General features: G+C 49.3%; 1 protein-coding gene across 1 annotated transcript; it reads left to right on the top strand.

Annotated features, from left to right (window-relative positions):
- Nucleotides 1-5809: 5809 nt before the first annotated feature.
- Nucleotides 5810-20088, top strand: hirip3 (HIRA interacting protein 3). Its single transcript, XM_059953339.1, has 7 exons — nt 5810-6272; nt 9280-9400; nt 11927-12110; nt 13369-15893; nt 17606-17786; nt 18133-18231; nt 19724-20088. The coding sequence occupies exons 1-7, from the start codon at nt 6220-6222 to the stop codon at nt 19900-19902; spliced, it is 3342 nt and encodes a 1113-aa protein (XP_059809322.1). The 5' UTR covers nt 5810-6219; the 3' UTR covers nt 19903-20088.
- The last annotated feature ends 4231 nt before the right edge of the window (nt 20089-24319 follow it).

The raw sequence follows: 24319 nt of genomic DNA, 5'->3' as shown, positions 1-24319 counted from the left end.
GATCTCCCTCTGAGAGAGAGGGACTGAGAGACACCGGTCAGTGTACAGATCTCCCCCTAAGATAGAGGGACTGAGACACCGGTCAGTGTACAGATCTCCCCTGAGAGAGAGGGACTGAGACACCGGTTAGTGTACAGATCTCCCCCTGAGAGAGCGGGACTGAGACACCGGTCAGTGTACAGATCTCCCCCTGAGAGAGGGACTGAGACACCGGTCAGTGTACAGATCTCCCCCTAAGATAGAGGGACTGAGAGACACAGGTCAGTGTATAGATCTCCCCTGAGAGAGAGGGACTGAGAGACACCGGTCAGTGTACAGATCTCCCTGAGAGAGAGGGACTGAGAGACACCGGTCAGTGTACAGATCTCCCCTGAGAGAGAGGGACTGAGAGACACCGCTCAGTGTACAGATCTCCCCTGAGAGAGAGGGACTGAGAGACACCGCTCAGTGTACAGATCTCCCCTGAGAGAGAGGGACTGAGACACCGGTCAGTGTACAGATCTCCCCTGAGAGAGAGGGACTGAGACACCAGTCAGTGTACAGATCTCCCCTGAGAGAGAGGGACTGAGACACCAGGCAGTGTACAGATCTCCCCTGAGAGAGAGGGACTGAGACACCAGTCAGTGTACAGATCTCCCCTGAGAGAGAGGGACTGAGAGACACCGGTCAGTGTACAGATCTCCCTGAGAGAGAGGGACTGAGAGACACCGGTCAGTGTACAGATCTCCCTCTGAGAGAGAGGGACTGAGACACCAGGCAGTGTACAGATCTCCCCTGAGAGAGAGGGACAGAGAGACACCGGTCAGTGTACAGATCTCCCCTGAGAGAGAGGGACTGAGACATCGGTCAGTGTACAGATCTCCCCTGAGAGAGAGGGACTGAGACACCAGGCAGTGTACAGATCTCCCCTGAGAGAGAGGGACTGAGACACCAGTCAGTGTACAGATCTCCCCTGAGAGAGAGGGACTGAGAGACACCGGTCAGTGTACAGATCTCCCCTGAGAGAGAGGGACTGAGAGACACCGGTCAGTGTATAGATCTCCCCTGAGAGAGAAGGACTGAGAGACACCGGTCAGTGTACAGATCTCCCCCTGAGAGAGAGGGACTGAGAGACACCGGTCAGTGTACAGATCTCCCCTGAGAGAGAGGGACTGAGACACCGGTCAGTGAATAGATCTCCCCTGAGAGAGAGGGACTGAGAGACACCGGTCAGTGTACAGATCTCCCTGAGAGAGAGGGACTGAGAGACACTGGTCAGTGAATAGATCTACCGCTGAGAGAGAGGGTCTGAGAGACACTGGTCAGTGTACAGATCTCCCCCTGAGAGACACCGGTCAGTGTACAGATCTCCCCTGAGAGTCACAGTCAGTATACAGATCTCCTGCTACTTCCCGAAAGAGAGGGACTGAGAGACATCGGTCAGTATACAGATCTCCTCCTGAGAGAGAGGGACTGAGAGATACCGGTCAGTATACAGATCTCCCCCTGAGAGAGAGGGATGAGAGACATCGGTCAGTATACAGATCTCCCCTGAGAGAGAGGGACTGAGAGACATCGGTCAGTGTACAGATCTCCCCCTGAGAGAGAGGGACTGAGACACCGGTCAGTGAATAGATCTCCCCCTGAGAGAGAGGGATGAGAGACACCGGTCAGTGTACAGATCTCCCCTGAGAGAGAGGGACTGAGACACCGGTCAGTGTACAGATCCCTCCCCTCCCCCCATGAGAGATTTAGTGTGTGTGTGTGTTCAAATCCTGCATATAGAAAGTGATTTCTCTGGGCAGTGCCTGAGAAATGTCATTGTACCATGTCTGAAACTTAGCTGAGGTTTTGGGGGAGTGGTTCTATGCTGCCAAATTGGAAAAGAGACCTCAAAGGAGGCAGTCTCCCTCACAGACACAGACATTCTAGAGATGATGTTTTCAGTTGAGTATAAGACCCTATTGCACAGGATCATATGCTCACATGGAATGCGACCGTGCGGGCTCATACACCCACAAAGAATGCAACTGCACTACAATAAATAATGTGCATAAAATAATAAGATAAAAAGAGTCCTTAAATGAGTGTAGTTATCCCCTTTTATCAAGAGCCTGGTGGTTGAGGGGTAGTGTTCATAAATTACTCCTCTGTAAGCCTAACTCTTCCCTCCCGTATATCCCTCCATTTATCTATCATCCACGTGCAGATCTAAGAGTCTCTTAACTGACCCTAATGTATGTCCCTCTACGGTCCCTGATGTGCATTCCACACACCCACCACTCTGTGTAAGAAACCTCTGACGTCCCTCCAGGCAGCTTAAATGGATGCCCTCCAATGCTGGCCATTGCCACCTGGGGAAAAATCTCTAGCTTTCCACTCTACCCATGCCTCTTATCATTTCTCACACTTGATAGTGGCCTCTCCTCCTCCATCGCTCCAGAGAGAAAAGTTTTAGCCTGCTCAACAATTCCTTATGACACTCTCTCTATTTGAGGCAGCATCCTGATTAATCTCCTCTGCACTCTCACTAAAATTTCCACATCCTTCCTATAATGAAGAGACCAGAACTGAACACAATATTCCAAGTACGGCTTTCTCAGGATTTTATAGAGCTGCTCTTGAACTCAATCCCCTGACTAATGAAGACCAACACACATACACCTTCTTAACAATCCAATCACCTTGCACATTGAAAGTTCATGGAGACAGACCCCCAAGAGCCACACTGCTAAGAATCCTGCCGTTAACTTTGAACTGGGCATTCAAGTTTGACCCTCCAAAGTAATTGAAAGTCCAGAATATGAGAGTACAGCCTCAGGAATTTCTTCAGTCAGTGGGTGGGATTCATTGCCATAGTTAAATGTAGAGTCAAGTTACTGGGTGTGTTTAAAGGAGAGATTGATGAGTTCTTGATTAGTGAGGATGTCAGAGGTTCCAGGGAGAAGGCAGGAGTGGGGTAGAGAGAAATAAATCAGCCTTGATCGAACGGCAGAGAGGACTCAATGTGCCCTTTGTCTGACGCTGGAGGAACTCAACAAGTTAGGCGGCATCCATAGAAGGGAATCAACAGTCGACGTGTCAGACTGAGACCCCTCTCATCTGTACTGCACCAGGATGGAAAGATCAGAACCCTTTATTCTGGCCCAAATTAGAAACAGGTTTATTATCAATGTGGCATGATGTCATGAAATTTGTTGCTTGTATCAGCAGTACATTGCAATACATAAAAAACTATAAATTACAGTAAGAAATTTTATTAGGTGCACCTGCTCATTAATGCAAATATCTAATCAGCCAAACATGTGACAGCAACTCAAAGCATAAAAGCATGCACACATCAGAAAGGGGAAGTAATGTGATCTAAGATCTCAGTCACTCTCCCTCTCTCTCAGGGGGAGATCTGTACACTGACTGGTGTCTCTCAGACCCTCTCTCTCAGGGGGAGATTTGTACACTGACTGTTGTCTCTCAGACCCTCTCTCTCAGGGGGAGATTTGTACACTGACCGGTGTCTCTCAGTCCGTCTCTCTGAGGGGGAGATCTGTACACTGACCGGTGTCTCAGTCCCTCTCTCTCAGGGGGAGATCTGTACACCGACCAATTCCTCTCTTTCAGGGGCAGTGACCAGTGTCTCTCATCCTTCTTTCAGGGGATGAGAAATCTTGGAACTGCCAAAGTGTCCAGTCTCTGTGTCTGTTGTAGGACAAGGGGCAAGGGAGCACCACCCACCCCATCGAGAGTGACAGAATCTCCCAGTGGAGTCTGAGGGATTCTCTGTCCTTTGGGCATGAGAGTGTTTCCTACAGGGAGCATCTCCTGTGCAGTGAGGGATCTACCCCAGATCCTTGTGATGCTGGGAGTAAAGAATTGGAATTGCAATTGGTTTATCATTGTCACACGTATGGATACTTGTCTTGCATACTGTTTATACAGATCAGATTGTTGCACATTGCATTGAGGTAGAATAAGGTAAAATAAGAGCAGAGAAAGTACAGTGTTGTTAAACAAAAGGGTCCAAGATCCTAACTAATTAAGGTCAAGTGATAAGATTATGAGGTTAAGAGTGGATCTTATCATACTCTGCAACAGTGGGGGGTAGAACCCACACATAGAGATACAGCGAAGAGCCTGAGCAAGAAACCCCAGAGCCAGAGAAACACCATCCCTGGGAGAAGGGTACAGCAGGAAGATGGGCTACACCTGCGGACAACTTGAAAGACTGGCCCAGGAGAGAACAGGGTCAAGATTCCATCTTATTGAACTAGGTGACCACTCAATAGTCTTAAAATAGTGGGATCGAAGCTATCCTTGAGCCTGGAAGAATGTGCTTTCAAGCTTTTGTATCTTCTGCCCAGTGGGAGAGAGAAGCGGCAAAGTCAGGGTGGGTGGGGTCTGTGTTTATCCTGGCTGCCTTTCCGAGGCATCCAGTCAAGTCAAATTTATTGTCACATGTGTACAGGGGCAATGAAAAAACCTAATCATAGCCAGCATCACTGGCACACAGAATCAGAGAAGCAGTGTTCACAAGAAATACTGTTAGGCACAGTTTGGATAAGGAAGAACACAAATAAAACAAATTCCATTTTAATGCAAAGTGATCACAGTGTTGCTGTACTGAGGCAGTGATTAGGGTCACGCCAGTTGGTTCAAGAACCGAATGGTTGAAGGGAAATAGCAGTTCCTGACCCTGGTGGTGTGGGACATCTGGCTTCTGTATTTCCTGCCTGATGGGAGCTGTAAGAAGAGGGCATGGCCCAGACGGTGGGAATCTCTGATGGGGGATGTAGAAGATGTCGGTATGGATTACTGCAGCCTGCCTGTTCAGATAGGTGTTGTGCCTCAAATTTGATTTGGACCTTGTTGCAATAGTCCAGGAACCCACAGAGAGGGGTCAGAGTGGGAGTCTGATGGTCAGTTAAAGAGACAGATTACAGGAACCACGGAGTCCATGGAAGATAGGCTGGTGAAAGTCCACAATTCTCTGCAGTTTCTTGCAATCATGTTCAGAGCAGTTGCTGTGCCAAGCTGTGATGCTTTCTATAGTGCTTCAGTAAAAACTAGTAAGGCTCAGTGTGGACATGCTAAGTTCTTAGTCTTCTGAGGAAGTAGATGCACTACTGACAGTTCTTGGCCATGGTGGTTGGACCAAGAAACGCTATTAGTTGAAAGGAGCAGTCAACGTCTCGGCCCGAAACATTGACTGCTCCTTTCAATGGATGCTGCCCGACCTGCTGAGTTCATCCAGCGTTTTCATACGTCTTGATTTGACCACAGCATCTGCAGTGTACCTTGCGAAAGCTTTTGGTGATGTTCACACCTAGCAACGTGATGCCTTCGTCATCAGCACCACTGACAATGGAGCAAGTCCACAGCCCCACCCCCAAAGTCATTTCACTCGCATTGAGGAAAAGGTTATTCTCATGACCCTCTGGCTTTCTATTTCCTTCCCAAAGGATAAGTGCAGTGGGGAGGAGGGGCTGAGGGGATAGAGAAAGGTGGAGGGAATAGCTGAGGGGTGGAAAAATGGTGAGGGAGAGGCTGAGGGGGAGAAGGGAGGTATGAAGGGCAGGAAATGGGAAGAAAGGGCAGAGGGTGGAAAGAAGGAGGTAGAGAAGGGGGAGGGATGGAGAAGGTGGAAGGGGCAAGAGGGAGAGGGTGGTGAGAAAGGGAGACACGGGAAGGGCAAGTCGGGGAAAGGAGAGGTGGGTTTAAGGGGTAGATGGGGAAAAGGGGTGTCGGGGTGAAGGGGAATTGGGGAGAAGGTGGAAGGATGGCAGGGACGGGGAAGGGGCAAAGCGGGGGGTGTTGACTCCTGAGCTGGGCCACCCTCATCAAGATGGCGGTAGCCTCACAGAGGCAACAGGATGTGGTGGTTCTTCTCTCACGGACTTTCGTTCAGCTGGGAGCTGAGGACGGTTGCCTCCCCGCTTACGGACACGGGTTCACTGAGGAAGGGGCGCGGCCGCCGCTCTGGTAGCCGACACGGAACAGGCGTGGGGCAGACGACCTGTCGGAACGAACCAACTGCGGCAAAATGGCGTTCCTGTACATTTGAACCAATCAGCGCCGACAGTGTCCAGAGACGGAAGGCAAAGACCTCACCAAGATGGCGCTGCCGCCCGACAAATAGGCCTCGCCCCTTTGGCCAAACGTGCGTCCGCTGTCATTGGCTGCCGTCCGGGTCAAAGGGGCAGTGACGAGGCCGCCATTGGTCGTCGCGACGAGGCGGGAAGTAAAATGGCGGAGGAGATGCGGGAGTTTGTGTCGGAGCTGCTGAGCGGCGGCCTGAGGTAAATCCCCGCGTTACCCACAGACAACTCGCGCAACGTGCATGCCCCTCACCCCCGGCCACTGGCAGGGAAGCCATTTCCTTACCCACTAACGACAGGTGACAGAGAACTAAATCCCTTTTGCCTGGACAATAACCATCTCCATCCCTTTCCTACACGCCCATGGGTCTGAGCCTCAGTACAGACATCTGCCGCTCTCTGTGCAGACACAAACTTCCCCCCACATCTCCTTTCAACGTAACTCCCTCGACTTAAATGCAACTCCTGTTATGAGACATTTTCTCCTGCTCGCTACTGTCTCTACTCATTATAAACCTCGATCAGATCCGTTCTATCCATCGTGACACCGATAACACCCTCACCCCGTTCTCTCTGTCTCAGTGACCTGACACCCTCCATTGAAACACCGATAACATCCTCACCCCCATTCTCTCTCTCTCAGTGACCTGACACCCTCCATTGAAACACCGATAACACCCTCACCCCCATTCTCTCTCTCTCAGTGACCTGACACCCTCCATTGAAACACCGATAACACCCTCACCCCCATTCTCTCTCTCTCAGTGACCTGACACCCTCCATTGAAACACCGATAACACCCTCACCCCGTTCTCTCTGTCTCAGTGAGACTGACACCCTCCATTGAAACACCGATATCATCCTCACCCCCGTTCTCTCTGTCTCAGTGACCTGACACCCTCCATTGAAACACCGATAACACCCCTCACCCCGTTCTCTCTGTCTCAGTGACCTGACACCCTCCATTGAAACACCGATAACACCCTCACCCCTGTTCTCTCTCTCTGTGACCTGACACCCTCCATTGAAACACCGATAACACCCCTCACCCCGTTCTCTCTGTCTCAGTGACCTGACACCCTCCATTGAAACACCGATAACACCCTCACCCCTGTTCTCTCTCTCTGTGACCTGACACCCTCCATTGAAACACCGATAACACCCTCACCCCGTTCTCTCTGTCTCAGTGAGACTGACACCCTCCATTGAAACACCGATATCATCCTCACCCCCGTTCTCTCTGTCTCAGTGACCTGACACCCTCCATTGAAACACCGATAACACCCCTCACCCCGTTCTCTCTGTCTCAGTGACCTGACACCCTCCATTGAAACACCGATAACACCCTCACCCCTGTTCTCTCTCTCTGTGACCTGACACCCTCCATTGAAACACCGATAACACCCCTCACCCCCGTTCTCTCTGTCTCAGCGACCTGACACCCTCCATTGAAACACCGATAACACCCTCACCCCCATTCTCTCTGTCTCAGTGACCTGACACCCTCCATTGAAACACCGATAACACCCTCACCCCCATTCTCTCTCTCTCAGTGACCTGACACCCTCCATTGAAACACCGATAACATCCTCACCCCCATTCTCTCTGTCTCAGTGACCTGACACCCTCCATTGAAACACTGATAACACCCTCACCCCCGTTCTCTCTGTCTCAGTGACCTGACACCCTCCATTGAAACACCGATAACACCCTCAACCCCGTTCTCTCTCTCTCAGTGACCTGACACCCTCCATTGAAACACCGATAACACCCCTCACCCCGTTCTCTCTGTCTCAGTGACCTGACACCCTCCATTGAAACACCGATAACACCCTCAACCCCGTTCTCCCTCTCTCAGTGACCTGACACCCTCCATTGAAACACCGATATCATCCTCACCCCCGTTCTCTCTGTCTCAGTGACCTGACACCCTCCATTGAAACACCGATATCATCCTCACCCCCGTTCTCTCTCTCTGTGACCTGACACCCTCCATTGAAACACCGATAACACCCTCAACCCCGTTCTCCCTCTCTCAGTGACCTGACACCCTCCATTGAAACACCGATAACACCCTCACCCCCGTTCTCCCTCTCTCAGTGACCTGACACCCTCCATTGAAACACCGATAACACCCTCACCCCCGTTCTCCCTCTCTCAGTGACCTGACACCCTCCATTGAAACACCGATAACACCCTCACCCCCGTTCTCTCTGTCTCAGTGACCTGACACCCTCCATTGAAACACCGATAACACCCTCACCCCCATTCTCTCTCTCTCAGTGACCTGACACCCTCCATTGAAACACCGATAACACCCTCACCCCCGTTCTCCCTCTCTCAGTGACCTGACACCCTCCATTGAAACACCGATAACACCCTCACCCCCGTTCTCCCTCTCTCAGTGACCTGACACCCTCCATTGAAACACCGATATCATCCTCACCCCCATTCTCTCTCTGTCTCAGTGACCTGACACCCTCCATTGAAACACCGATATCATCCTCACCCCCGTGCTCCCTCTCTCAGTGACCTGACACCCTCCATTGAAACACCGATAACACCCTCACCCCCATTCTCTCTCTGTCTCAGTGACCTGACACCCTCCATTGAAACTCCGATAACACCCTCAACCCCGTTCTCTCTGTCTCAGTGACCTGACACCCTCCATTGAAACACCGATAACACCCTCACCCCGTTCTCTCTGTCTCAGTGACCTGACACCCTCCATTGAAACACCGATAACACCCTCACCCCCATTCTCTCTCTGTCTCAGTGACCTGACACCCTCCATTGAAACACCGATAACACCCTCAACCCCGTTCTCTCTGTCTCAGTGACCTGACATCCTCCATTGAAACACCGATAACACCCCTCACCCCCGTTCTCTCTGTCTCAGTGACCTGACACCCTCCATTGAAACACCGATAACACCCCTCACCCCCGTTCTCTCTGTCTCAGTGACCTGACACCCTCCATTGAAACACCGATAACACCCTCACCCCGTTCTCTCTGTCTCAGTGACCTGACACCCTCCATTGAAACACCGATAACACCCTCACCCCCATTCTCACTGTCTCAGTGACCTGACACCCTCCATTGAAACACCGATAACACCCTCACCCCCATTCTCTCTGTCTCAGTGACCTGACACACTCGGTCGTGACACCGATAACACCCTCACTCCCGTTCTCTCTCTCTCTCTCAGTGACCTGACACACACCGTTGTGCAGCAGAAGTATCTGAAGCACCTCCAGAAGGAGAGCCTGAGCAGCCAGGAGAAGGCAGAGTTGAAAGAGGTGGTGGAGAGAGCTCTGCTCGAATACCCGGTGAGTGAAGACACCGGGTGCACTGTGTCCCAGTCTTTCACCAAGGGGTCACATCATGCCGAAACTCAGCGCACTGTACATTAACGCACTCACACATGCCCAAATTCTCTCGCTCACATTCACACGCTTGCACACTCACAATCTCTCCCACCCACTCAGACAACACCAGCTGTGTATATAAGGAGTTTGTCCACATAACTTTGTGTGTGGTAGGTGGTATCCACGAGCCTTAGAGTTTTTTGAGGTGGTAACTAGGAAAGTTGATGCAGACAAGGTAGTGGATGTTGTTTACATGGGTGTTTGGTAAAGTCCCGCTTGGGGGATTGGCAGGAAGGTTCAGTGGCACACAGGATGAGCTAGTAAATGGGATTGGACATTAGCTTCATGGGAGAAGCCAGAGATTTTCTGGAGGCCTGTGACTAGTGGTGTACTGCAGGGATCAGTGCTGGGTCCCTTGTTGTTTGTCATCTATGTCAATGATCTGGATGATAACATGGATAACTGGATCAGCAAATTTGCAGATGACACCAAAATTGAGGGTGTAGTGGACAGTGAGGAAGACTATCAGAGCTTGCAATGGGATATTGTCCAGCTGGAGAAATAGACTGAAAAATGGCAGATGGAATTTAATGCAGACAAGTGTGAGGTTTTGCACTTTAGGACGACAAACCAGGGCGAGGAGTGTGGTAGAACAGAGGAATCTGAGAATACATGTCCATAGTACCCTGAAAGTGGTGTCACAAGTAGATAGGGTTGTACAGACAGCTTTTGGCACATTGGTCTTCAAAAATCAAAATGTTGAATTCAGGAATTGGGGTGTTACGTTGAAGTTGTAAACGAGATGGGTGAGGTCTAATCTGGAGTATTGTATGCAATTTTGTTCACCTACTGTAAAGATGTAAATGAGATTGAGCACAGAGAAAATTTACAAGGATGTTGCTGGGACTGAGGACATGAGTTAAAGGGAAAGTTTGAATAGGTTAGGACATTATTCCATTGAAACAAGGATTCCAATCCTGGAGTCCACGGACACCTTGCTTAATAACATTGGTCCAAGGCATAGAAAAAAAAAGTTGGAACCCCTGCATTGGAACGTAGAAGATTGAGAGGAGATTTGATAAAGCTATACAAAATTATGGGGGGGGGTTACAGATAGTGTAAATGTAAGTAGGCTTTTTCCACAGGTACCAGCTAAAGACACAGAGACATACACATTCAGAACTGATAAAAACACAAAATGCTGGCAGAACTCAGCAGGCCAGACAGCATCTATGGGAGGGGGTAGTGTGACCAGTGGTGGGCTGCAGGGATGTGATCTGGAACCCCTGCTCTTTGTGATTTTTTTGTAATTGGCTTGGATGAGAAAGAGAATGGGTGAGTTAGTAGCTTTTCAGATGACACAAAGGTTAGTGGATGTGTGGAGAGTGGAGAAGGTTGTCATAGGTTACAATGGGACATTGACAGGATGCAGAGCTGGGTTGAGAAGATGCAGACCGAGTTCAAGTGGTTCACTTTGGAAGGTTGAACTTGAAGCAAAAGACAGGGTTAATGGCAGCTTACAGTATGGAGGAACTGACTGATCTTAGGGGTTCACAAGTTGATAGGGTTGGTAAGAAGGAGTGTAGTGTGTTTACCTTCGTTAGTCAAAGGACTGAATTGAAGAGCCATGAGTAATGTTGCAGCTCTATAAAACCCTGGTCAGACCACACTTGGGATACTGTGTTCAGTTCTGGTCATCTCATTATAAAGAAGCAAGCTTTAGAGAGGAGGCCTACCAGGATGCTGCTTGGACTAATGAGCATGTCTTATGAGGATAGGTTGAGCAACCTAGGGATTTTTCTGTGGTGTGACGAGAATGAGAGGTGTCTTGAAAGAGGTGTATGAGCTGATAAGGGGCTTAGATGAATGGACAGCCAGATATTGTGTCCCAGAGTGCAAATGGCTTATATGAGGGGGCATAATTTTAAGCTGATTGGAGGAAAGTATGGGGGAGTTGTATTTTTTTATACAGAGAGTGGTGGCTGTGTGGAACACGCTGCCAGGACTGGTGGTAGAGGCCATTTAAGGGACTCTGAGATGGGCACATGGATGATAGAAAAATGGAGGATGGAAGAGATAGATTGAACTTGGAGTAGGTTAAAAGTTTGGCACAATATTGTGAGTTGAAGAGCCTGTATTGTGCTGTTAAGTTCTACTGGAAACTGTGTGTGTGTGTGTCTGCCTCCAGTAAGATCACACGTCCTCACACAGATACCAGCTACATATGGACAGACACACACTCTCAGACACTCTCACTTTATCTCTCACAAGCACACAAACTTTCACACACACAAACTCACTCACACACAAATTCTTGACGCGCACACACACACACAGACAAAACTCGCTCACACAGTCACATTCGCACAGATTATCAGCTACAAAGCATAGACACACACTGATCCCGCCCCCCCCCCCCCCCATTGAGGGGTGGAAGCCTGCCCTAGCATACCACCCACTCATTCCACTCTCACCCCTGCTTTACAGAGCAGTGACTCAAGTGATGATGAGCCCCTCAGCAGGAAGGCAGAGACCCTGAAGAACAAGAAGCAACAGGAGCTCTCTCGGAAACGCCAGCGACAAGAGAGAGGTGGAAGTGGCAGTGAGAGCCCCCCTCCCCGAGGGGCAGCCCCTCAGAGGAAGAAGGGACGAATCGCCTCCACTGAGTCAGGTAGGACACCTAACCATGGGTTGCTTCATTGAAACAAACAAAATCTAGAGACAAAGGCTAGAAGGGATCATGGAGACGGGGAGGAGTGTAGGGGAAGGAGGGGGTGACAGAGGCAGGGACGGCTGTAGAGGGGGAGGGATTGACAGGCGGAGGCTTATGGGGAGGGAAGGGGTCACAGAGATGGGAAGGAGTATAGGGGAGCGAGGGAGTTGTAGAGATAGGGAGGGGTGTAGGGAAGAGGTCTATGGAGTTGGGAAGGGTTGTAAGGGAGGGAGGGGTGATGGAGGTGGCGAGAGGTGTAAAGGAGGGAGGGATGACAGATGGAGGGAAGGTGGCGAGAGGGAGGGATGACAGATGGAGGGAAGGGGTGACAGAGACAGAACAGAGTGTAGAGGGGTGACCGATGGGAAGGGGTGTAGGAGAGGGAGGGAGTGGCAGAGACAGGCAGGCCTGTGAAGAGAGAGGGGGAGAGGGGGGTGACAGAAAGGTGGTGAGGTTTGGGTGGGAGAGGGTGACAGACAGGCTATAGAGGAGAGAGGGGGAGGGGTAGGTAATGGATATGTGGGGGGGTGGGGGGGAAGAGTCCGTTAGATATAGGAGCAGAATTAGACATTTGGCCCATCGCGTCTATTTCATCCTGGCTGATATAATTTTCCTCTCAGCCCAACCTCCTGCCTTCTCCCCGTATCCATTCATGCGCTGACCAATCAAGAATCTGGCAACGTCTGCCTTAAACTTATTTAAAGATTCAGCCTCCATAGCTGCCTGTGGCCATGAATTCCACACATCCACCACTCTCTGGCCAAATGAATTCCTCCTCATCTCTATTCTGAAAGGACACCCCTCTATACTGAGACTGTGTCCTCTGGTCTTAGACTCCTCCACCATCAGAAACACCCTCTCCACATCCACTCTATCAAGCCCTTTCACCATTTGATAGGTTTCAATGAGGTCACCCCTCATTCTTCCAAATTTCAGTGAATATAAGGCCAGAGCCATCAAACCTCTTCATATGACAAGCCATTCAATCCTAGAAATGTGTTCATGAACCTCCTTTGAACTCACTCCAGATTCAGAGCATCCTTTCTAAGATAAAGGGCATAAACCTCACAATACTCCCAAGTGAGGCCTCTCCAGTGCTTTATAAAGTCTCAGCATTACATCCTTGCTTTTATATTTTAGACCTCTAGTTCCTTATATTTTAGTCACCTCTCCCATGCCAATGGCTGAAGGATTTTTCTTCTCCGAAACATTCCAGACATCGGTTCTGAGTCTCCCTCACGGGATGAGTCAGGTGATGAGCTGCGATGCAGGAGAGTTGGAGGAGCTGAACCAGCCTCTGAGACTGACCGGAAGCCAGGAGTTCTCCCAGGGCAGGGCAAAGGTGCCGGAGAGGCGGTGGAGGGAAGAGACGGAGAGGAATCTGCAATGAAATCGGGGCAGGAATTATCAGAGTGCCTGGCGAGGTGTTCCCACGTGGACAGTCCCCGGAAGGAGGGCGACCGAGGTCCTGACTCACAGTTGAGCGGAGAGGAGGAGGGACACAAACGAACTGGGAGAAAGTTCACCCAGGGCAGAAACTGGGCGGGTGAGGACAGTGATACTGCCCGAGAGGCACTGAGGAAACCCAGTCCCCAGCAGATCGAGGTGCTGTCTGAGGAGGAGGAAGGTGGTGAAGGCAGTGAGAGGGAGGAGGGGAAGGCGAGGAGTGAGAGGACACATAAGAAGGGTGTGCAAAGGTCCCAGAGGAAGGGTGGGTCCAAACAGAAGAAGGTGTCAGAGGAGGACGAAGAGAGTGTAGGGAAGACGAAGAAGCAGACGGTCAAAGGGAAACAGAAACTGTCCCAGAGGAAGAGTGGATCCATACAGAAGAAGGAGGTGTCAGAGGAGGATGAGGGCAGTGAAGAGGAGAGTGTAGGGAAAGTGAGGAAGGAGACGATCAAAGGGAAACAGAAAGGGTTCCAGAGGAAGAGTGGATCCAAACAGGAGAAGGAGGTATCAGAGGAGGATGAGGACAGTGAAGAGGAGAGTGTAGGGAAAATGAGGAAGGAGACGATCAAAGGGAAACAGAAAGGGTTCCAGAGGAAGAGTGGATCCAAACAGGAGAAGGAGGTGTCAGAGGATGAGGACAGTGAAGAGGAGAGTGTAGGGAAAATGAGGAAGGAGACGATCAAAGGGAAACAGAAAGGGTTCCAGAGGAAGAGTGGATCCAAACAGGAGAAGGAGGTGTCAGAGGAGGATGAGGACAGTGAAGAGGAGAGTGTAGGGAAAATGAGGAAGGAGACGATCAAAGGGAAACAGAAAGGGTTCCAGAGGAAGGGTGGATCCATACAGAAGAAGGAGGTGTCAGAAGAGGATGAGGGCAGTGAAGAGGAGAGTGTAGGGAAAATGAGGAAGGAGGCAGTCAAAGGGAAACAGAAAGGGTTCCAGAGGAAGAGTGGATCCAAACAGAAGAAGGAGGTGTCAGAGGAGGATGAGGATAGTGAAGAGGAGAGTGTAGGGAAGATGAGGAAGGAGACGGTCAAAGGGAAACAGAAAGGGTTCCAGAGGAAGAGTGGATCCATACAGAAGAAGGCGGTGTCAGAGGAGGATGAGGATAGTGAAGAGGAGAGTGTAGGGAAAATGAGGAAGGAGACGGTCAAAGGGAAACAGAAACTGTCCCAGAGGAAGGGTGGATCCATACAGAAGAAGGAGGTGTCAGAGGAGGATGAGGACAGTGAAGAGGAGAGTGTAGGGAAAATGAGGAAGGAGACGGTCAAAGGGAAACAGAAACTGTCCCAGAGGAAGGGTGGATCCATACAGAAGAAGGAGGTGTCAGAGGAGGATGAGGACAGTGAAGAGGAGAGTGTAGGGAAAATGAGGAAGGAGACGGTCAAAGGGAAACAGAAAGGGTTCCAGAGGAAGAGTGGATCCAAACAGGAGAAGGAGGTGTCAGAGGAGGATGAGGACAGTGAAGAGGAGAGTGTAGGGAAGATGAGGAAGGAGACGGTCAAAGGGAAACAGAAACTGTCCCAGACGAAGGGTGGATCCAAACAGGAGAAGGAGGTGTCAGAGGAAGATGAGGATAGCGAAGGCAATGAGGAGGAGAGAGTGCAGAAGACGAAGAAGCAGACTGGCAGAGAGAGGGAGAAGGGTGTGCAAGGGACCCAGAGAAACAACAGGTCCAAACAGAAGAAGGGAGCAGTGTCAGAGGAGGAGAGTGAGGAGGAATCAGAGGTGATTGAGAGTGAGGAAGAGTGGAGTAAGAAGCATATGAAGGAGATCTCTAGAGTGAGGCAGAAGGGTGTGGAGGGATCCCAGAGGAAGAGTGGGTCCAAACAGAAGGAGGACCTGTCAGAGGATGTGGATAGTGAGGACAGTAAGGAGGAAGAAGCATTGAGAACAGTACCAAGGAACGGAAAGCCGCAGGGAAAGCTGGCAGGAGGGAGGGAGAGAAGGAAAGAGGGCCACAAGCAGAAAGCGAGGAGCAGGAAGGGTGATGGCAGGAAGCAGGAGAGTGGTGAAGAATCAGGAGATTCTTGTGAGGAGCAAGGAACAAGAGGTAGAGAGACAGGGGAGGATAAAGCGACAAGTGGAGGGAATTCATCAAGTGAGGGAGAGATGGACAGGGGCAAGTCAGAGAGGTCACCACACAAAGAGGGATCAAAGAGGAACAAGGGTCACTCTGGGGACGAGGGTTCCTCGGATACAAGATCCACATCGGCCAGTGAAGTGGACAAAGAGACTGACGGGCAGAGTGGGTCTCCCTGGAGGAAGAAAGCACAGCATAAGGAACACAGCAAGGTGAGATCACAAACAGAGAAATTCACCAGGGTATGGGTTACACACTCATGTTCAATCAGGTTCATGGGTCAGAAAGCACTTTATTTACAAGCAGTAAACATTTGACCAAACATTCATGTTCCCCAAGTTAGTGACACTACAAAGCTGAACATTCAGCAAACATACTTAGTTAAAAGTGCAACACACACAAAATGCTGCAGAAACTCAGCAGACCAGGCAGCATCTATGGGGAAAAAAAAAGTACAGCCAACATTTCAGGCTAAAAGGTTTCAACCCGAAACATTGACTACTATTTTCCATAAATGCTGCCTGGCCTGCCGAGTTTCTGCAGCATTTTGTGTGTGTGTGTTGCTCAGATTTCCTGTTGTTTGTTTGTTAAAAGTGCACACAGGGCATACCTTCCCAATGGTCTCGCCTTGAACAAAGGAAAAAGAGAGAAAGCTGCTCCCATGTGCTGTTTATACTCCCAGGGTATTTGAAACGGGACACCAGGCAGTTATCCAATGGAAAAAGCAGCTGCACTTTCTAAACTAACCAATCAGAATAGAAGCGACTTTCAGCAATCAGAATAAGGCACATCCCTACAGAACGCACGCAGGGGGAGGCTCCATCCACACAGTCCCATTACCTGCTTCCTGGGTCTGACACAGAAACTCCCATCATACTGTCCCATCACACACTTCCAGGATCAGGCACAGAGTGAAATTCCCTCCACACCGTCCCATCACACACTCCCAGGGTCTGACACAGATGAACCTCCCTCCACACCGTCCCATCACACAGTCCCGGGGTCAGACACAAATGAACCTCCCTCCACACCGTCCCATCACACACTCCCAGGGTCTGACACAGACGGTGGCTCCCTCCACACCGTCCCATCACACACTCCCAGGGTCTGACACAGATGAAGCTCCCTCCACACCGTCCCGTCACACACTCCCAGGGTCTGACACAGAGTGAAACTCCCTCCATACTGTCCCATCACACACTCCCAGGATCTGACACAGATGAAGCTCCCTCCACACCGTCCCGTCACACACTCCCAGGGTCTGACACAGACGGTGTCTCCCTCCTCACCGTCCCATCACACACTCCCGGGGTCAGACACAGAGTGAATCCCTCCACATCGTCCCATCACACACTCCCGGGGTCAGACACAGAGTGAATCTCCCTCCACACCGTCCTATCACACACTCCCGGGGTCAGACACAGAGTGAATCCCTCCACATCGTCCCATCACACACTCCCGGGGTCAGACACAGAGTGAATCTCCCTCCACATCGTCCCATCACACACTTCCAGGGTCTGACACAGATGAAGCTCCCTCCACACCATCCCGTCACACACTCCCAGGGTCTGACACAGACGGTGGCTCCCTCCACACCGTCCCATCACACACTCCCGGGGTCAGACACAGAGTGAAGCTCCTATCACACACTCCCAGGGTCTGACTCAGAGGGTGGCTCCCTCCACACCGTCCCATCACACACTCCCAGGGTCTGACACAGACGGTGGCTCCCTCCACACCGTCCCATCACACACGCCCGGGGTCAGACACAGAGTGAAGCTTCTTCCACACCATCCCATCACACACTCCCAGGGTCTGACACAGACGGTGGCTCCCTCCACACCGTCCCATCACAAACTCCCATATCACACTCCCAGAATGGGTGTCTCATGCCCCGAGCTGACCAGTGGACATCCGATTACAGAAGCAGTCAGGCAGCAGGAAGGATTCTGCGAAGGAAGAACACCCCACCATCCGGCGGCTGAAGCGTTGTATCCTCACCTGTGGGGTCCGCAGGAACTACAAGAAGCTCTTTGAAAACTGTCATTCCAACAAGTCCATGATTAGGGTGCTTCGGCGGGAGCTGGAGGAGCTGGGGGTAGAAGGTGAGTCTTCCTCATATACCGTTCTCTGTCCCCCTTCTGTACAAATCTCCTGTGTCTCAGTAAATGCATCGTGGTATGTTGTCTCACTGCACCCATCCCTCGCTAATCTGGTCCTTCTCTTCACACCAATATCCACCACCTCCGTCCCCTCCTCACCTTCCGTCACCTCATCTGCAAACTCTCCAATTTCCCCTTTCTGCATTAAACTCCCCTTCGTTCCCAACTCTGCTGTCTGTCCAACATATCACACTTAACCACGCCTTTCTCCACCTCCCTCTACTCCCTCCCCCTCTCTGCCCTCCCCCTCCCTACCCTCACTTCCCTCTCCATACCCCCACTCCCACAGGGAACCCCACCCTGGAGAAGTGTAAGGCTGTACGGCTCAGACGGGAGGAAGAAGCAGAACTGGCTTCGCTGGACGTCAGTAACATCATTGTGACTGAGGGTGGGTATCCTGTCCGTATCCGGGCAACAGTTCTGTGGCTGTGGAGAGAAGGGGCCGTGCCGGGAAAGGGAAGGGAGAGGGGGCTGAAAGGGGTGAGAAGGAGGCATGAGGGAGGATGAGATTGTGAGCTTTGCCAAGAGGGCTGTGGTCACGGGGTCATGGCTGGGAGGTAGAGATGGTGTTGAGTGATACTTACAATTGGTCCAATGCCATATTTATGTTTGCTGACAACCACTGTCGTTAGCTGAATCAAAGCTGGTGACGATCAGCATGTAGGTGGGAGATTGAAAATCCAGCTGAGTGGTGCCACAACAACAACCTCTCACTAAATTTCAGCAAAACCAAGGAGTTAATTATTGACTTAAGGAGGAGGAAACCAAAGGTCCATGAACCAGTCTTCACTAGGATATCAGTGGTGGAGAGGGTTTAGCAGCTTTAAATTCCTCAGTGTTATAATCCCAGATGATCTGTCTGGGTCCAGTATGTAACTGCTATTATGAATTTAGCAAAACAGTGCCTCTACTTTCTTAAATTTTGCAAAGATTCTGCTTGTCATCTAAGATTTTGACAACTTTCTATGGATATGTGATGGAGAGTATGTTGTCTGGCTGTATCATGGCCTGATATGGAAACAGCAATGCCTTGAATGGAAAATCCTACAAAAAGTAGTGCCTCTGGCCCAGTCCATCCCCTCCCCACCATAGAGCATGTCTACACAGAGCAGTATCCATCATCAGCGACCCCACCGCAGAGGCCCTGTTCCATTCTCGCTGCTGCATGAGGAAGGAGGTACAAGAGATTCAGGACTCACACCACCAGGTTCAGGAACAGTTATTATGCTTCAGCTAGTAGGCTCTTGAACCAGAGGGGATAACTTCACTCAGTGTCAGTGAACTGTTCCCATAAGCTATGGACTCACTTTCAACGACTCTTCAACTCATTCTCAATATTTATTGTTATTTCTTTTTCTGTCTTTTTGTATTTGCGCAGTCTGTTGTCTTTTGTTCATCGGTTGTTTGTCTGTCCTGTTGGGTGTGGTCTTTTATTGATTATATTGTGTTTCCTCTATTTACACAGTTAAATCTCTGGGCTGAATATGGTGCCATATGCATACTTTGATAATAATTTATTTTGAACTTTGTGGTGGTGGGGTGAGGAGATGTCCCAGGCTTGTGGCTCTCTATTCACACAATTTGCTGGAGTGGGTGTGGGGAGGCTGCTCGGGGTGGTGGGTGTTTGTATGGAGTGTGATATTTGGGGGAGGGGGATTATTCCTGGGCTCATGGTCACTCTGTCTACAGGCCGCCCTCGCCGTCACTGTGGTTCAGCCTGGGGTAGCAGGACCACCCCCGACCTAGAGGCTCAGACCTACTATTCACACAATTTGCTGGAGTGGGTGTGGGGAGGCTGCTCGGGGTGGTGGGTGTTTGTATGGAGTGTGATATTTGGGGGAGGGGGATTATTCCTGGGCTCATGGTCACTCTGTCTACAGGCCGCCCTCGCCGTCACTGTGGTTCAGCCTGGGGTAGCAGGACCACCCCCGACCTAGAGGCTCAGACCTACCGACGCTCCTTGGGCTCTGATTCCGAGGGGGAGGACGAACCTCCCCGGAAGCTGACAGCCTGGTCCAATCTGAAGGGGCTCATCAGCGAGGAGTCTGACAGCGACTGAGAGAGCTTCCGCTCTCTTCCCCCTTTCCCTCCTATCCCTACCCTCATTCTTCATCCTAACCCTTTCCCTCCTTCTCCCTCCCACTAACCATCTCTCCTTTCCCGTCCCTCTCACCCTCCACTCTGACGCCCCTTTTGTACAGCTTTTTACAATTCTGTAAATAAATGACGTGGATTCTGTGTTGAACGACAGCAGCAATTACAGTGGGTGTTTAAATGCAGTTTAAATGCAGTTCTGTACATCATACTGCACAGCAGTCAACCAAGCCTTATATATAGAATAACAGATCCCTAGGAGTGGGTTGCAGGCTGGGATCTGGTTTGGAGGGTTTATATACAAAATGTCAGATAGAAACATAGAAAACCTACAGCACAACTCAGACCCTTTAGCCCACAAAGCTGTGCCGAACATGTCTTTACCTTAGAACTACCTAGGCTTACCCATAGCCCTCTATTTTTCTAAGCTCCATGTATACATCCAGGAGTCTCTTAAAAGACTCTATCATTTCTGCCTCCACCACCACCACCAGCAGCCACTCTTACCCCTGACATCTCCTCTGTACCTGCTTTCAAGCACCTTAAAACTGTGCCTTCTTGTGCTGGCCATTTTAGCCCTGGGAAAAAGCTTCTGACTATCCACACAATCAATGCCTCTCATTATCTAGTACACCTCTATCAGGTTACCTCTCATCCTCCGTCGCTCCAAGGAGAAAAGGCCAAATTCACTCAGCCTATTCTCATAAGGCATGCTCCCCACCAGGCAACATCCTTGTAGATCTCCTCTGCACCCTTTCTATGGTTTCCACAGGCTTCCTATAGTGAGGTGAACAGAATTGAGCACAATACTCCAAGTGGGGTCTGACCAGGGTCCTATACTGCTGCAACATTACCTCTCGATTCTTAAACTCAATCCCACAATTGATGAAGGCCAATGCACCGTATGCCTTCTTAACCACAGTCAACCTGCTTAGCAGCTTTGAGTGTCCTATGGACTCGGACCCCAAGATCGCTCATAACGGGGACTGGGTAGCAAGGTAGAATCTCTTCCAGGTGTTTATATATAGAACAGATCCCCAGGAGAGTGTTATGGGTGGGATCTAATCCAAGGGTTTATAGAATAACAGGTTCCCCAGGAGTGTGTTATGAGCTGGGGTCTTATCCATGAATTTCGGAGTTTGTGTCTAGAATAACAGACTCCAGGGAGTATGTTATAGGCCAGGATCTAATCCAGGAATTCAAGGAGTTTATATATAGAATAATAAATCTTTAGGAGCGGGTTACCGGCTGGGATCTAATCCAGAAATTCATAACTTCTGAATTTTATGTAACAGATCCGTGGATATGGAATGAAAAGTCTTTGAGTCTTTCATCAATGCCACGGGGTTACAGGCCTTTTGGCCCAAAAAGTCCACGTCTATATAACTGTCCATCATCTAACCACCATCCACAAAGAAAGCTTAGACATAAACTGATTTATTGGTGATACAGGCATACTTTATTAATCCCCAGGGAAATTGGGTAGTGAAGTGAAACAGCTCGGGAGGTAAAATGAGCCTGAATGGCCATGTGCTGGGTAATGTTGAAGAACAGACGGACCTTGGTGTACAAGTCCAAGGATCACTGAAGGTGGTTGCGCAGGTAAATGGTTTGCGGGTAGAGGTTGATAAAGTACAAGATACTTCTCTTCCCTGGACAGGGTAGGATGTAAGAAGGGGAATTGGCGTAACAGTAAACTCTGGTCAGACCCCAACGGGAGAACCACGTGCAGATCTGCTTCCCACAACACATGGGGGAGAACAGGATGCTGAGGGGACCATTCTACCCCCTCAGCTCTTTGTATCTCAGAGACTATAGAGGTGGGCACAATCACAGAGGGTGTAAATGGGAAACCACCCCTAGAGATGTGTGGTTGAAAATCAGAGTGGGTTGCGGGGGTAGGGTCCAGAGGTTTAGAGGTGATCTGGGGGGGTGGGGTTGGAATCAGGAATGCACTGGCTAAGAGGGGTATGGAAGGACGAGGTCCCCTGAATTTCTCCCTATTTCCCTTTGCTTTAAATATACAGTGCCTATGAAAAGAATTCACCCCCTCCCCACCTTGGAAGTTTTCATGTTTTATTAATTTACAGCATTGCATCACAGTGGATTTAATTTGGCTTTTTTTTACAATGGCCAACAGAAAAAAACTTTCGTGTTGAAGTGAAAACATCTCTACAAATTGATTTAAATTAATTACAAATATAAACGCAAAATAATTGCATAAGTATTCACTCCCTTTAATTAGACAAACCAAATCTTCGCTGGTCAGCCAACTGATTTTGGAAGTCATATACTGTAATTAGTTAAATGGAGATCACCATGTGCAGTCAAGGTATTTCAATTGATTATAGTAAAATCACAACAGTATCTGGAAGGTCATTCTGCTGGTGAGTTAGTATCCTGGCAAAGAAAAACAGCACAAAGACAAAAGAACACTCCAAGCAACTCTGAAAAAGTCATTGAAAAGTACAAGTCAAGAGATGGATACAAGAAAATTTCCAAGTCACTGAATATCCCTTGGAATACAATTAAGTCAATCATTCAAGAAATGAAAAGAATGTGCCACAGCTGTAAATCTGCCTGGAACTGACCATCCTCAAAAACCGAGTGACTGCAAGAAGGGGACTAGTACAGGAGGCCAGCAAGACATGACAGCTCTGGAGGAGTTACAAGCTTCCGTGGCTGAGGTGGGAGAGACTGTGCATACAGCAACAGTTGCCCGGGTGATTCACCAGTCGCAGCTTTATGGGAGAGTGGCAAAGAGAAAGCCACTGTTGTAAAAACTCACATGAAATCTCAGCTAGAGTTTGCCAGAAGGCATATGGGAGACTCAAGTCAGCTGGGAGAAGGTTCTATGGTCTGATGAAACCAAAATTAGACTATTTAGCCATCAGACTAAATGCTATTTTTGGCATAAGCCAAACACCACACATCATCAAAAACACACCATACCAAACATACCACATCATACCAAACAGCACGGTGGTGGCTGCATCATGCCGTGCAGATGCTTCACTGCAGCAGGCCCTGGGAGGTTAAAATAAATGTAGCAAAATACAGGGAAATCCTAGAGGAAAACCTGATGCAGTCTGCAAGAGAACTGCAACTTGGGAGATAAGTTTTCCAGCAAGACAATGACCCCAAGTATAAAACCAAAGCTACACAGGAATGGCTTAAAAACAACAAAGTTAATGTCCTGGAGTGCCCAAGTCAGAGTCCAGACCTCAATCCAATTGAAAATTTGTGGCTGGACTTGAAAAGGGCTGTTCACTCACAATCACCATGCAATCTGACAGAGTTTGAGCAGTTATGTAAAGAAGAATGGGGAAAAATTTTAGTTTCCAGATGTGCAAAGCTGATAGAGACCTATCCACACAAATTCAAGGATGTAATTGTTGCCAAAGGTGCAGCTACTAAATAATGACTTGAAAGGAGTAAATAATTATGCAAACAATTAATTTTGTGTTTAATAATTGTAATAACTTCTGACCAATTTAGAGAAATTTGTTTTTACTTTGACACAAATAGTCTTTTCTGTTGATCAGTGTCAAAAAAGCTGTATTATATCTACTGTGATTTAATGTTGTAAAACAATAGTTTAATACAGACAAGTGTGAGGAATTGAACTTTGGAAGGGAAAAAACAAGGTAAATGGTAGGGCACTGAGGAGTGCAGTAGAACAGAGGGATCTGGGAATACAGATAGTAAATTCCCTAAAAGTGATGTCACAGGTAGATAGGGTAGAAAAAAAGAGCTTTTGGTACATTGGCCTTTATAAATCAAAGTATTGAGTATAAGAGTTGGAATGTTATGGTGAGGTTGTATGAGGCACTGGTGGCCGAATTTGGAGTATTGTATTCAGTTTTGGTCAGCTAATTACAGGAAGGATATTAATAAGGTTGAAAGAGTGCAGAGAAGGTTTACAAGGATGTTGCTGGGACTTGAGAAACTGCGTTACAGAGAAAGGTTGAATAGGTTAGGACTTTATTCCCTGGAGCATCGGAGAATGAGGGGTGATTTGATAGAGGTATATAAAATTATGATGGGTATAGGGAAGAAAAAAAACGAGGACATGGGTTAAGGGTTAAGGGTGAAGTTTAAAGGGAACATTAGGGGGGGGCTTCTTCACACAGAGAGTAGTGGGAGTGTGGAATGAGCTGCCAGCTGAAGTGGTAAATACAGGCTTACTTTTAACATTTAAGAAAAAGGTGGACAGATACACGGATGAGAGGTGTATGGAGGGATATGGACCGGGTGCAGGTCAGTGGGTCTAGGCAGAAAAATGGTTCAGCACAGCCAAGAAGGGCCAAAAGGCCTGTTTCTGTGCTGTAATGTTCTATGGTTCTAATAAGACATGAGAACTTCCAAGGTTGGATGGATAT

This window comes from Hypanus sabinus, chromosome 29 (genome assembly GCF_030144855.1).
Source record: "Hypanus sabinus isolate sHypSab1 chromosome 29, sHypSab1.hap1, whole genome shotgun sequence".
In the NCBI taxonomy this organism is placed as follows: Eukaryota; Metazoa; Chordata; class Chondrichthyes; order Myliobatiformes; family Dasyatidae; genus Hypanus; species Hypanus sabinus.
The sequence above is the reverse complement of the archived record's forward strand: the minus strand, read 5'-3'. Positions and strand labels throughout refer to the sequence as shown.

What these genes read in the sequence shown, in the direction of transcription:
- hirip3 (XM_059953339.1), top strand. Translation starts at nt 6,220, where the DNA reads ATGGCGGAGGAGATGCGGGAGTTTGTGTCGGAGCTGCTGAGCGGCGGC. An exon ending in AGCATAAGGAACACAGCAAG is followed by an intron (nt 15,894 to 17,605) that starts GTGAGATCACAA and finishes ATCCGATTACAG; the next exon opens with AAGCAGTCAGGCAGCAGGAA. An exon ending in TAACATCATTGTGACTGAGG is followed by an intron (nt 18,232 to 19,723) that starts GTGGGTATCCTG and finishes CTCTGTCTACAG; the next exon opens with GCCGCCCTCGCCGTCACTGT.